This window comes from Cygnus olor, chromosome 2 (genome assembly GCF_009769625.2).
Source record: "Cygnus olor isolate bCygOlo1 chromosome 2, bCygOlo1.pri.v2, whole genome shotgun sequence".
NCBI classification, from domain to species: Eukaryota; Metazoa; Chordata; class Aves; order Anseriformes; family Anatidae; genus Cygnus; species Cygnus olor.
This window is the reverse complement of record NC_049170.1, coordinates 74,813,499-74,828,363: the sequence shown is the minus strand read 5'-3', so window position 1 is coordinate 74,828,363 and position 14,865 is coordinate 74,813,499. Positions and strand designations below refer to the sequence as shown.

Below are 14,865 nucleotides of genomic sequence, written 5' to 3'. Positions count from 1 at the left end.
CCTGAGAATTATGAAAATGTGAGAGTTCAGAATTAACACCTGCACTGGGGCCAGCATAGTCATGGATAGCTTCATAAAAGCCGTTCTGTCTATTAAAGGAAGCATCAGTAGCTTAGAAAAGTGGGAAAAGTAAACATGATATTTACTTTTCTTTTTTCTTTTTCTTTACTTTTTTTTTCTTTTTCTTTACTCCATGTTCCCTCAGTACTTACTGAGGCCCACCTTAATATCAATGTATAGATGTTTTGCTATTGTTTATTGTCTAGTTCTAAATTCTAGAATAGCTTCTTTTGTTTCAACATGAACTCCATCGATTTATCAGTCTTCACAGTGACTTTATTGTGGGCTGCATCACAACATTGTTAGATGGTGTGAGTGCTCATTTTCACCATTTTTTGTTGGTGCTGAACTTAGTGCAAAGTTGGAAATGACAGCTAGAGGCACATTTTATTGAACTCATTTCACACTCCATAATATTTAAATATTTACATTCATCGTATTTAAATATTTACATCCTTTAGCACTGTCATTTTATTAATTGTAGACAATGAATCAGAGATTTTCATAAATACTAAAAGAAAGCACCTCTGTTAATTACACTGTGGCTAGAAAAACACAGCATTCTTTCTTATCTGCCTTTCTGTTCAAATGGTCCGTGCTGGTATAAACAGAGCAACGTGATAGCATAACAATTCCTTCAGGTTTTTTTTTCTTCTTTGCTGATGGCATTTGGCTGCTACAAGGATCACCACCGTTTTAATTGTCACCTTGATGTGATAGTTCTGTCTCAGCCCTGTAGTTAGTTAGCACTGATTTATTTTTAATCTGTGTACCTGGCATTTGTCAGTATAAATGAGTATCACTGTCTTACCTTACTGGCTTCTGTGTTGTTTCATTTTCTACACTGACTGCAGTTCTATCATTTTCTCCATAGATCAGGACTGTGTTGTTTTTTTTTTTTTTTAATGTATTTTATTTTACAGTAGTGCTGAAGAGCAACACAACTACTGTTTTGATACAAGGCTTGTCATGAGAAGAGAATGCCAGTCCTGGATGGCATATTGTGTGTTGGCAGCACTGTGGGGTTTAGCTGTATGTGCACTCTTTCTCGTTTATTAATTCCCGTGGAATCCATACAAATCTGTCCTCCAGAGTCCAAGGTTCAGTATAAGCCTTGTCCATGTCCATCCGTAGTAAGAGAAAGAGGATGCATCCAAAGCACTTTTCTGGCAGAGACAAAAAGTGAAGCGTCCTGGCTCTTGGCAGCGGGATGGAAGGGTGGGTCCTCTCTTTCCTGACATTTCATGTGTGAATCCAGAGTAAATACTTTTGACATCACTGATGGGCAATGGGTTTGTTGGTTAACAGGGTCATAGAGCAGAGGGTGTGGGCCTGCCCTAAACCAGAAACACAGATGATGGTAAGCAGGCCAAGAATGGGCTATTCCTATGCTAACAACACCATATTCTAGAGCAGCTCAGTGCTACAATCAAAATGGTAATCGCTTTTAAAACTGTGATTCCTAATTTTTTCTTTCTGTCTCTAGAAACTAACTAGGTGTGAGAATTTTGATGAATGCTTCAATGTAATTTTATGTAATTTGATGTTGCCATGTAAATCTCTTTTATAGGTCCCTTTAGATGGAATTTAATGTGGCAAAAACCTTGTCATCAGAAGGATTAATGCGTGCATTAGCATTTCCGCAATAAAATCAGAAGCTAAGTGGTGGAGGCCACAGACACCTCAAACCTGGATTCCTCTGCTCTGCATTAAGTGCTGGAGTTTTTATTACTTGCTGTAGGGAAGCCGTTGCCAATGCTTACAAGGAACTGCTTATCCCTGCTTCTCTGGGTCCTGTTTGATGGAGGTCTCCTAACGCCACTGCATCCAGAGCCACAACAGACTTTAGAAGCAGAGCCAAGAGACAATGTTGTGCCAGTGCCAGGGAGGAGGTCATCTGTCCAGCGAGTCAAACGAGGCTGGGTGTGGAACCAGTTTTTTGTGCTGGAGGAGTACATGGGCTCCGAACCTCAGTATGTGGGAAAGGTAATTTTTTACTCTTTCTTTAAAAGTTCAAAAGACAAGGACAAATAGTGCAATGTGCTATAAATATGTACCTGTTTCTGATGAGGCAAATCTTCAGCTGGTAGTAGTTCCCTCTGTCCATCCCCTTCACCATTCAGCCTCTTATATAGCTGCTATAGACTTGATTTTTATTTTTGGTGTTCAAGTTTAGAATATTTACTTTCTGCCTTTGTATGTCTGTCTTATTTCTTTATCCTTGGTTTTGGCATAAAACAAAAAAATTGGGAAGTTCTGAGATAACTTTGTGGTGCACCACAACTAACGTTAACAGTCTACTGTAACAGCATACTTGACTTTTAGCAATGAAAGTCAGACTGATATCAGGGATAAGGTTTAAACCCAGAAGTCTCTAGCCCAGAATGCACACAGTTATTTCTCTGGTTAGTATGGTTACTGCAAATCTGTTTTCAGACAACACAGGTATCTGCTTTTGCTGTGCTATATTGTGACTCAGTATCTTTTGCTGCATTTCTTTCTGATTGTTCTGATCATTTTCATATATTTCTTATGTGATATATTGCTTCGTAATTCAAAGTCTTGCATTATAGCTTTTATACTCTCCACAGGCATGCAAACTTACACATGCAGAGAATTTATGCAATTTTCTCTCTCATTTTGTGAAAACTGTTTCTACAATAGAGCATAAGTAATTTGATAGCCTGTTCTTTGAGGGGTGTCAGCGTGAATTTAGAAAACAGAGCTTTCAGAAAAAATAGTAGCACAGCATATAATCGCATGCTATGTATAATTTTCAATATAAGTAAAGGCCCTTACTCAATGAAAATAAGAGGTTAAGGATGCATTTCTTAGGTCCCTAAATGCCACTTCCCTGGACACTGAGGTTCAGATTCACCTTCCAAAAAAACACAAGGTGTCATGTTTCAGTTTTTTACTTTAATACCTTGTTTTTATTTTTTTCTTTCTCTCTTTTTTTTTTTTTTTTTAATGTAAAGGCTGTGAATGGGTGGTTTGTTTGTTAGTTTGTTTTTAATATAAATAAAATTCACAAAAAGTTAATTTTCCTTCCTACCCTTCCAGAAATTTGTTACAAGTAGAGAGTGTACAAATAGAACAGCATAAGAGTACACGTGGTTCACTAGGTGTTTGGACAAACCAGACAAAAATATACTTTAATATTACAGATATAAACATTAGTGATAAACACTAAAATATATGAGCCAATAATATTTGCAAAACAGTATGCTTATATCACAAAGATAATATGATGAGTTTCATTTACAAGCTGAAGTCAGGGCAATCACATAATGAAAAACTGCATCTTTGTGATGTCCGGTTGCTACTAACTATCCTTTCTTTAACATGTATCGCTGTTCTAGCCACTAGCTAAAGATGCAAACAGGGACTCTAATTGTGTTCAATGTTGTAGCACAGGCAACAGGATTGCTGAGCTTTTTATCTCCAAAGACAGAGATGCTATCGATGCACCACTGTAATACATTAGTTTTTATGCGTTTATATAAGATAGTCTCGATAGTCATTTAGGGTCAGTTCTAAGCTGCCAAAATAATAATATTTTTCCATAAAATTGACTATTATCAATACATTTGAATTTGAGCTCATAAGCAGCTTTAGAATTAGTGGATTTTTCTATTAAAAGTAACGCTTATGACATCACAGATATAATGGGCATGTTTTTAACTCTTAAAACTTTTTGAACTGTATCAAGTTGCTGAAAAGATGCTTCTCAAACATGATGAAAGATAGAATGGTAGTGTAGTATACATAATAGTGATGCTTCTTGAAAGGTTATCATATACCAGAAGTAAATGTTATGCTGTTACCTGATAAAATTCAGGAGGATCTTGGTGGTGAAACACAAAATACATTAGGATGTTTAATTTAATACATCAGCACTATTGTCAGAAAATCTGTTTTTATATGCAATCCATTCTAAATGGTTATTTTTTGAAATAATGTTTATTATCTGCCAAGCATCCATTTGATGTTTATTCTGGTATATTTTGTGTCTCAAAAAATAACTTGCATCTTCTTCACCTAAACTCTTCGAGTTAAAAAAGGAAAAAAAAAAAAAGAAAAAGAAAATGAGACGATGGAGGTGTTACTATTTTCTTATTCTTTTCCATAAAGCTCTCAAAGAGGCAGAACACTGAATGGGAAAAGTTATTTAGAGAAGTTGTGCTGTTAAATCCAGATAGTGAAAGTCATGCATAATACAAATATAAGCTGTTCTCAACATACTGAAATACACTCAGCAGTGGCTAATTAATATATTTATATCATACTTCATTTTTTTAAATCATGGAAAAAAAAATAATATATGAAATGACATTGAGTTCTTGATTGCAGAAATAAATGTTTGATGTTTATTATAATTTAGCAGTATTCCACAACCATATATTTTTAAAAAGTTAATTATTTTTGTAATACTTTTTTGGTTTACTTTAAAGTGATATTAAGTATATTATAGAGTTCGAGATATTTCACATGTCCTGGAATTGCTGTTTTTTTAATCTTCTTCTTCCAGCCATGATAGCCAGGCACAATATAGTGGCAGATGCATAGGTGTTCATATTACTTATTATGGAACTGCTGCACTAATATTGTCACAGTAATTTATAAATAGGAGTTTAATGTGTCTATTAAATCAGCTGACAATTTCACTGAACAGTTAGGGCTGACTAGTTAATTTTGGAAGGCACCTGAAAGAGGACACAGATTTACAACAGTAATGTCAGCTGTTATCGGCCAACACACTCAATTCATTTTATGTCTGTTTTTAGAAGACTATCTCAAGAAGTGTCATGTTGCAAATCAAAATATGGTTTAGAAACTGATGGGGATTAGTCTAGCTCACAGTTAGAGATCTTGAAATAGTGCTTCACGTTGACACATTGAAAGCTGACAGTAAAAAAAAAAAAAAACAAACTTTTAATATACTTTGCCATTTAACCTGAATATTAAATCAAAGGTCTGGAAATCCTATGCTTGCATAGCACAGAAGTGCCATAAAGATCCAACAGGTTGCTAAGCAAAAGAGAACCCCCTTTACTAGAGATCCATCTAGCAAACCTTGTCTAAAATGGGAAATTGGAATATTGTGGTGCCATGTGACCCATCCAAATTGGAGGGATGTTGGAAAGCTTGCTGTAAAATAAACCTATGTGTACTTTGTTTTTTCTTGTACTGTGAAGCTCCAGAAGGCCACACAAAATAGAATGTGTGGACTAAGATAAAAAAAGTTCGTGATTCTTTCCTTGTGATGATCCTTAGTCCTCACTGAAGGGTGATAGATAACATGAGAATATCTGATCCTCAAGCACAGCCCTGTCCCAGGACAGTTCTAAACCACTAAAAAGGTAGCAGTTTTAATTGCCCTTATGCAAGGGTAACTTAAGGGGGTCTAGCCCCGCTGGAACATTATAAATCTCACTGAAATCTTTCTTCATTTTTCTGTGATATGCAGGGGCAGCATAATAAAAATGAAGGTTCAAGAGAACAAAATAGGTGAGAGCAGTATAGGTTCTTCATTATCAATATAATACCAACAAAACATCAATTTTAGTCGTTAAGCATGTAGCATGCTTCCATTTACATAAGCATTGCCAGTGTGTTAACACATCACATCACATCCTTCTCACATGTTGTACGCCCGCACAGTAGCTCTTGGCAAGGGTTTTTCCTGGCTGTCCTCAAGGTTGCAGAGACAGGCACGTGGCAACTTGTACTGAGCACAACCTGGGTGCATTGTGAAATATTTTTCAAGATAATAGCCATTTTTTTCTGTTTTCAAACGTGCAACAACTGAATATTCTCAGCTTGCCAAGTATTAGCTTGCTAATGAAAAACCTGTAAGTTTTGCATCATTGTGTTCTTTTAAACCTCTGCTATGTTATACATGCTCACGTACAAACCAATCCAGACTTCTTTGTTGTGATCCCCACCACTTGGAAAAAGTTGTAGTTACAACCGCTCTATGGCTGTGTGGGGTGCACATAGCAGTATGGCAGTTTTTATCTGACTCAGTCCTGAGAAATGTTCATCATCTTCAGAGGTTACCCCATATATCAAGGCAGACACTGTGCTGATTGGGTGGAAGCAGGGCTCTATATCTGTGACCAGAAGAGAATGCTTTTCTGATGTCTAATAATTTATCCTCTGCATCTGAAATATGAACACAGAGCTCATTTATGCATTTTATAGTGGATAGGTTTTAATTTAATAAAATTAATGTTGGCCATTTTCCATCAGGCTTAAATCAACACCTCTTTTTGGATATGCACTCAAATTTTACAGTTATTTTTATATTATTATTTTTATATTATTATTAGTTATTTTTATATTATTATTTTTACACTTATTTTTATATTATTATTACATCCTCTCAGGTGTCTGGATGGTAGGGCAGTCTGTGAAGGAAATTTTACACTGCTTGTGCAGAGTCTGTTCTCAGACAAAGAAATCTACAGTACTGTGGCTATCATTTAGGTGTTATCCACAAGCACTGAGTTAACTTGAAAGAAAAATAGAAATAAAGGAAAATAAATTCATGCACTGAATTTGAAAGCTACTGCCCTTTGAAGTAGAAAAAAAAAAAAAAAGACTAAATCTCAGTTGATGGTTGTATGCTAGTTAGTTTGATTTATGCATGTATGTATTTCTACTAGATTCCTGTTAAGATGGTCATGATAATATTTCATTTAAAGCTGTCAACAGAGTTTTTCCTAGCTTATCAGATTCTATGCCCACAAAGAACAGCAAGAAGTAACAGTACTAGAGAGAGAGCTGTATATCATCTTCAATAGACGTTTGCTCAGTACCATCTTCAAGGAGGTGAGAGTTGTTGCAGGGATTGCTACCAGTAAAGTGTTAATTCCCTCCAGTTACTAATTTCTGGATGATTTTAATTTGAAAGATCTTTGGAATAGTAGTTATGGGAGCAGTTTTGTTCCTAACATCTTTAACCCACAGGAATTCGTATACGCTCCCCTGTCTGCAAGCGTCATGGGGAAATTCTTGTCCTTAGATGATTTGAAGTGTGATCAGGGAATCACACATAATTGGATTAGCCTGGCTTACTAAATGAACGGACTGAATTTATACCATGCACTTTTTCAACTAAAAACGTTGTCACAATTTCTCACAGGTAATGAAAGAGATGGAGAAATATGAAATAGCAAAAAGGTGTAAGAGAAATCAGAACTGGGACCAGAGCTCTGGACTTTGCATCTCACTGAGTCGAGTTGAGACCTTTGTCTCCCTTACTTATTGCTGCTTGGTGAAAAAAGTGATGACTTTGAAAGCTTTGCAAACTGTATATTGCATGAAGTATGTGAGACACAAAGCAGTTTTGACAGCTGCACATGAAACTGTGAGATGGAAGTAGAAATGCAAAGCTCCCATGAGCAAGTCAGACTAGCATTTAATGTTTACTTTTGCAAGCTCATCTTTTTATGAGGTATATAAAGAGTCAGTTTTACTGTCATGTGTGGTAGAGATGAGCAACTTGCATACAACAGAATGTTTCTTATTGATCTAGTGACTTCACATATTGATTTACTTAGGTAGCTTATAGTGTGAAAATTAGAAGCAAAATACTTATAATGGCAACACCTTCTGCCTGTGGTTCTTGCATTCATGAAAATTATATGAGGCATTTGGAGATCAAACAGATGAAAACTATGTCTTCATTGATTGCATGAGAGAATGAGTGAATTTGGGTTGAAGAGAGATCAAAATAAAAAGGAATGTTCAACTTCATGAGTTGTAACCCACATTTTAGGAGTTCTGAAAGACTGTGATGATTGTTCAGGGCTGCTAAGGAAGTCACAAATAGAAACACTTAAAACTCTAAAACCCAGCATACTGTATTGGCCTTGAATTTAGTGATCAGCATAGGAGACTGAAAGCCTGCGGAGGTTTTCTGTCACCAGCTCTCAAAGACTTCTGAACACAACTGAGTGGATGGTGCCAGCATGCATCTGAAGTTTATATCGTCATCACAGATGGAGAAATACAAATGAGGTTGTTGGAATTAAACTGCTAAGGAAAAGCCTTATATCTATGGTAGCTCTTTTTTTGAGTATTATTGTACAAATGGCTTCATCTGGACAGAAAGCTCATTGGCATCAGGAAATTTATGAAAGGACAATTTTAGAAAAAAAAGATTTATAAGTATATTTGGAGGTCCTGGCACACAGACAATCCAAAATATAGTCCGCTCTTTAAATCCAAGTGAATTTGAAGATTTGAAATTTGCTTAATGTAAATCTGGAGTTTGTCTAAGAACTGCTGACTCATGTGGCAGCCAGATAGTGTTTCCAATACGCAGCTCAGACACAGACAGACATGTTATATACATCAGTAACTCAAAACTGAGTTTATAACTAATGAAACATTATAACATCAATTGCAGTTGAACTGAAGGAGAAACCAGCTGAGATCACAAGATCTCCTTTCTGGAAGAGCATCAGAATGCCAGTTAGGAAATTAAATAGAATTAGCCAGACAGCAAAATATGGAAAACTATTAAATACCTGTAGTCATTCCTGTATCTGGAGAAGAATATGTAAACCAAAGTAATTAGGAGGTTCAGAAATGGAATAAAATTTATGATCACTGCAAGATATGAGGGGTTAAATAACAAGGGGATAGCATAATACTTTATTCAAACATACTACAAAAATGTAAATTCTTCATAGGAAAATTGAATTGAAATACTAATGAAAGAATTGCTAGATGATAGGGGTTCTAGTTTAAAGGTCATGATTTCATAATGAGAGGTTTATTTTTCAAAGTGTAGACATTTTTGCTTCTTTTGCTTGTTTTGTGAGGGGGTGCTGATTTGGTATAGAAACAATATTTAAAAAGAAAATGTGAACAAGTTTCAGAAATATAGATTTATAAAATTTAGTTTGTAATTCCACTTAAGATATAAAAATAGGTGTTAAAATGTGAAGGTGAATATTTCCATAATTAAAATTCTTTGCTTTAATACAATACACAGAATAATTTACAATTCATGAAAACACCATGAAAAATCACCATTGAAATTCAAAAATAATGTATGAGTATAAAATATATTTTATTAACACAATTCAAACCTAAATTCATTTTTTTCTAATAAAATGCTGAAACCAAAATATTTCCCAGCAAATGTTTTCAGTTAAATATTAACTAGACATACTTTTAAAGAAAAAGAAAAAATTTTTCTAAAGAGGTGTCCAGCACCAGCCTATAGGAGAAGCAAATGAGCAAGATTACACACTTTTCAGTCACAAAAGTTAATATCCATATGTACAAGTTATAAATGGAAATTAAAATGACTGGGATTGACAGTCTTGTCAGGTGCTGCAGTCATGTCTAGCACAGTTTGTGAGTCAGGGCCCCAAAACTCTTTTCACAGCAGAAGCCCTAAGGTGCAAAACCCCGTGCTTCTGAAGTACATATATCAAACCACAATTCGTAACTCTATCTGATATAAAAATCAGTGGACTGGGAACAGGTCTTATGGCATGTACAGTTTCCCTCTCCCTCACCCACCTGCATGTTGCAGAAGCTGTAAATAGCCTGTCTCTCTTCTCCCTCTGGAGACAACCACCCCCTAATCCTTCTTGCTGTCTCCCTGAGCCTGACATCCACTCTGCTGCAAAATACACAATTGCTTTGTGCCTTACAGAGGGTCTGTTGCATATCCAATTAAACTCTGAGTAGGAACCCAACTTTTAGGTAACTGTGAACTCTGCAGCTTCTGTTCTGATTTGAAGTAAGCCTTGTGTACCCAAAAGCTTGCTTACCTTTTCCATATACGTTGGCAGAAGTCTAACAAAAGGGACTACTTCCATAAATGTTCCTTGTCTTTGCTCTACATTAATTTATAAGTAAAACAGTTCAGATTACATTTTTTCCACCTGGAAAATCAACTGCAAATAAAACAATATGAATGAAAAGTCAAAAAAAAAAAAAAAAGAATGTGACAAGACAAAAACTGGAGAAAGACTAATATATAAAAATACTGTTTGCATGTCCTAGTAGTAGAAAATATTTTTATAGGAACACCATTGCATAGGTCTCTCTCTAATGTCCCTTGTTTCTGAACATATACTTATTCTAAATATAGAATATAAAGCACCAAATAACCCAATAATGTTGTAGAGTCATTTGCAAAATGGGGATTACGCTGTTTCTAGGGGTACAAGATTGTTGTGGTTTAACCCGGCTGTCAGCTAAGCACCACACAGCCATTCACTCACCTTCCCCCTCACATAGGACTGGGGAGAGAGTTGGAAAAAAAAAAAAAAGTAAAAGCTTGTGGGTTGAGATAAAGACAGTTTATTAGGACATATTATTATTATTAATTATTATTAATAATAATAATAATAATAATATGTACAAAACAAGTGATGCACAATGCAATTGCTCACCACTCGCTGATCGATGCCCACCCCATCCTTAAGCAGTGGTCCTTCCCTCCACCCTGGCCAGCCCCCCCCATATTAATTGTTCAGCATGACGTCAGATGGTATGGAATACCCCTTTGGCTGGTTTGGGTCAGCTGTCCTGGGTCTGTCCCCTCCCAGCTCCTGATGCTGGGACATAAGCATATTAAGACATAATAATAAGTGAAGAAAACGTCTACCAGCATTTACACAGGCTGAAAGTAAACATAATATGGTTTTATTTATTAGTCACCAGTTTAAAATTCATTTTCTTCTGGAGAAGATTTCATTTCAAAAGTGCATGGAAGAAAAAAACAAACCTGTTGATTCTTGCTGTATGACAAAATTTTAACAGGAGAAAACCGGGTTTAACCAGAATAGCTGGAATAATATGTAAAGAAATATTCATGAAGTAAGATGGCAAAAAAGAATTATTTATACAAAATCAGAAATTGTAACCATAAAGCTTTAGATAGACAGAAATGGAGGCCATCGAGATCTTGGTCCTTTTAGAACTGGTGGGACTCCTGCCCCTACGGCAGGAAAGCAGGATTGCAAAGGACACCCAGTACATAACATTGCAGTATGCATGGTAGTCTCTTGCTGCACTAATATTTTCCTTCAGCTTGTTAAAACATACAATTTTTCTTCCTCTGGGTTTCTTCTAGGTTCCTGTGCCAGTACATTGTACTTTTTTAGCTGTCAGTCCCTGAACATGCAAGCTGGAGTTAAAAATAGATTTTCAGTGACAGATGTATTATTCACCCATATTGTCATGAAAATATTTAACTGGTCACTGAAAAAAAATATAACTGCTTTTCGTCTTGGGCAGTATTAGGGTTATATTAATTATCAGTAAGGATCTAAGCTGGGACCAAGCTGGTTGTTTAACATGTTGGTAAATGATCTGAAAAAAGGTGTAAGTATCCAGGTGACAATGTTTGCTGGTGATGCTAAATTGTTTGAGATAGAAATGACAAAGGCTGAATAGTAAGAATGGGAAAAAAGACCTTATTAAGATGAGGATTAAAATAGATGAAATCTGATATAAAGTGATACATACTGGGGGAAGGTAATAATCCAACTTAATAAAATGTTGTGCTCTGAGGCAACAATAATCTCACTCAAATGAGATCTTTTTTTATAATACGTGTATGCTTGTTTGCTCAGTGTGCAGTGACTGCCAAAAAGCAAACAGGATGTTAAGAATTCTTAGCAGCAGCAGAAGAAAATAAATGTCATTAAACAGCTTTGCATCTGGATCTCTGGTGAACCCTAAACTTCAGCATTGGGCAAATTGTTTATCTGTGGTCTCAAAGAGAATACGTGTCCCGAAGAACTGGGAAAGGTACAGAGAAGGATACAAAGAGGATCAGTACATTTGGACTGAGTCCTTAGCGAGGAATGGCTAAGATGGGATACCTTTGCCTGGAAGAAGAGACAAAGAGAGGAGATACAATAGGTCTCCATAATATCTAGAACAAAGCAGTGAGGCTGACAGGGAGGAAACCCCCTTCACCAGTGCGAGATGGGGGCCATCAGATGAAGCACATTAACAGCAATGAAAAGGCAGTCATTCTTCACACAATGTGTAAATCCAAAACTGGGAGCTCCTTGCCAAAGGGTGTAGTGCGTATAAGAATCGTTCATGTCTGTAAGATGAGTGAAGAAGTTCATGAACAGCCTGATGAAGACTAGTAACTACAGAGTCACCAACAGTGTCTCCACAAACAATTGGAGAGTTGAAGGTACTGTTGTGAACTGTTCTTGCTGCAGTCTTGTACCTTTCTCCAGGTACCCACTTTTCACCTTTGCCAGAGTCACAATTCTGGGTTGAAGGCACACAGTGCAGCATTGCAGAAAATACTAGTGTGATAACTGATCACGACAGAAGCTCTCCATCACCTGGGAGAGAACTCAGTTATATTGGTCTTGTCCACAAAAGTGACTCCTTTAACTTCGTTGAAAGTCCTTTGGATGGTTTGTTGAGCAGGGATATAATCAAGGAATGATTAAGTTCTAAACAGAAAAATATATTTACTCATTATTATTTTTTTGTGAAAAATATAAACTACATATACATATAAAACAAACATCTGCAGTACTTCACATAGTAATGTACTGGCTGTTTTGTAAATGTGGATCTATTAGCAGTAATATTAGGTTGGGAGGTTTAAAATGATAGTGCAGGTCAACATCTAATGGGATGTTTAGAAAAATGTCCAACTAGCAAGTGTTTTGTTAAAGTGTTGCAAATATTCATTCTTAGCGTGAATATCTGTAGGTAGTAGCTCTCATTCTACCTACTGTTTCACTCTAACTGTTTCTGTAGTTTTCTGGTCCATGAAGTTGGGTGAGGATCTTCCTTAAAAAGCTCGCTGAGCCTCCTGAAGGCGCCCTGCAAGCCCCTCAGAGGATCCATTAGTGATAAACTTGGCCTACAGGCTGGACACCGATACTATGCATGACTGCAGCCATACTTACTGTTAGCTTAGGGACTGAGCTTGTGCTGCATCTGCACACCCCGTTTTCCACATTGCCCCTATGGTTCTTTCTCTGCCTCTAGGTGAGAGGGGACCAGCACAATCTTTGGTCAGGCCAGCTTGGGCCTGGGAGGGGACCCGCCCGATCAGGTGCAATGAAACATCCCAAGCAAGCTCATCTACATGCAGCACGAATGTGGGAGTCCGGGAACTGCAGAGGTACCTGCACTCAAGCCCAAACTCAAACATAGTTGCAGAAGACAGATAGATACAAAGCACAAATGTTCCCATGTCTTCTCGCTGTGATGGTTTTACCTTTTTATGCATATCGTATGCTATTTTTAGAAAATGAAGTAGGTCATTTAAAATATTTTGCAATCTGTTTCATGAAACTGAAACGACCTTCTAAAGTGGATAAGAATTGAAATCATTATATGTTAATCTGGCAGCCTGAAACGCTGAAAAGCCAAAAGTAAATGAAAGTGAGTTTTTGTTATACCTTCTGCTTCTCTTATGTGGACGAAGTCCTTGTTTACCTTGCAAATTTAAAAACCTTCAGAGTTCTGTGTATGTTTGCATGCAGTCTTTATATACAGAATGAATAACCACATAAGTTTAAGCAGAGCAGATATTTATGTACACGTTGAATAGGAATTTAGGCCTGTCAGGAAAGTGCACACAAGCCTTTTGGTTTTTCTGTACTTCTCAGATTCTTCAGAAGTGTTTTTCTAGTCATCAGTTCTACTTGTCCTTTAAAGAAGCTTAAGGTGAGGCAAGATGAGAGAGAATTTTCTGTTCCAGTATTTCAGAGGATAATGTCAATAAATGTGTTGTAATTAGTAAAACCTTTTCTCCCTGTGACCATGTGAGTAAACAATATTCCCTGGGGATGACACTGTGCTGTTCAGCAGAGGTTGCTCTGTTCCTGTTTTTCCGGTGTCTTCACATTTCAGCAGTGCTGTCCAAGTAAGCTGTTGATCACTAAGCTGATTGTATTTCCTTACTTTGTTTCTTGGTGTTGATGTAGAATTACTCTGTTGAAGACAGTATAGTTTTTCAGTATTTTGTAATACAGAAACCAACGTCATTTTCTTTGGGGTGTCAAAATACAGATTTGGAGAGTTAACTTGAGTTATTTTGTTGACAAAAAAAAAATAATCCTATAGATATTTAGCCATTATAACTTATTTGAATTAAGGATTACTATAAAAAATGTGGTACAGAGCAGTCTAATCGTTCTAACTATGTTTTTCTTGTTGTGAGAACTGAAGCATAAACTGGCAAAGTGCAAGCCAAGAAAAAATTCTCATTTAAGTTATTAGTGCAATGTTTATCTCCTACAATCTTAAAGTACTTCTTCAGCACTATAATATAAGCCATTTAATAGCTCCTGCTTGTCAAATCCAGCTGTATCATCCCACCAGCAGGTAACTGCTTCTAGTTTAACGCTAATTGATGCCAGTAGTAGAGTCCAAGAAGAAAATCGATGAGTGTTTGCGGAATCGGGATGTTCACACATAAGCCTAATTAATTCTGGCAGACAGCATTTGTGCACTTTAAGAACTGTAATAAAGATGCTGAAACCTTGAAACCTTGAAACACAGACCAGTTTTGCAGAGAACGTCTTTTCAGTAAAGGTATGTGTTACTGTGGCATTTTTAAAAAAGTGCAGTATTTACTTCTTTTGAGTAATTTCTATGCTGATAAAGTAATTTTGTATCATCTAAAAGTTAAAGGGCAATGACACAGTTGTTACCTATGTTAAAAGCAATAATTCTGGCTTTTCTGTATAGCAAAACACAGAACCAAAAGTAAGTTCTTCTTTTATATGAGATACAAAGAAGATTGGCTTACTTTATTTACCCTTTTGACATGCTCAT

General features: G+C 36.4%; 1 protein-coding gene across 4 annotated transcripts in view; it reads left to right on the top strand.

Moving 5' to 3' along the window:
• The window catches only part of CDH12 (cadherin 12), a 542,156-nt gene that overhangs the window by 383,020 nt on the left and 144,271 nt on the right, over nt 1-14,865 (top strand). For all 4 annotated transcript variants that reach the window (XM_040548890.1, XM_040548889.1, XM_040548887.1 and 1 more), the window contains one exon: nt 1,631-2,046. In XM_040548890.1, the coding sequence (XP_040404824.1) occupies nt 1,816-2,046 (231 nt within the window). In that variant the 5' untranslated portion in view covers nt 1,631-1,815. The remainder of the gene's footprint in view (nt 1-1,630; nt 2,047-14,865) is intronic.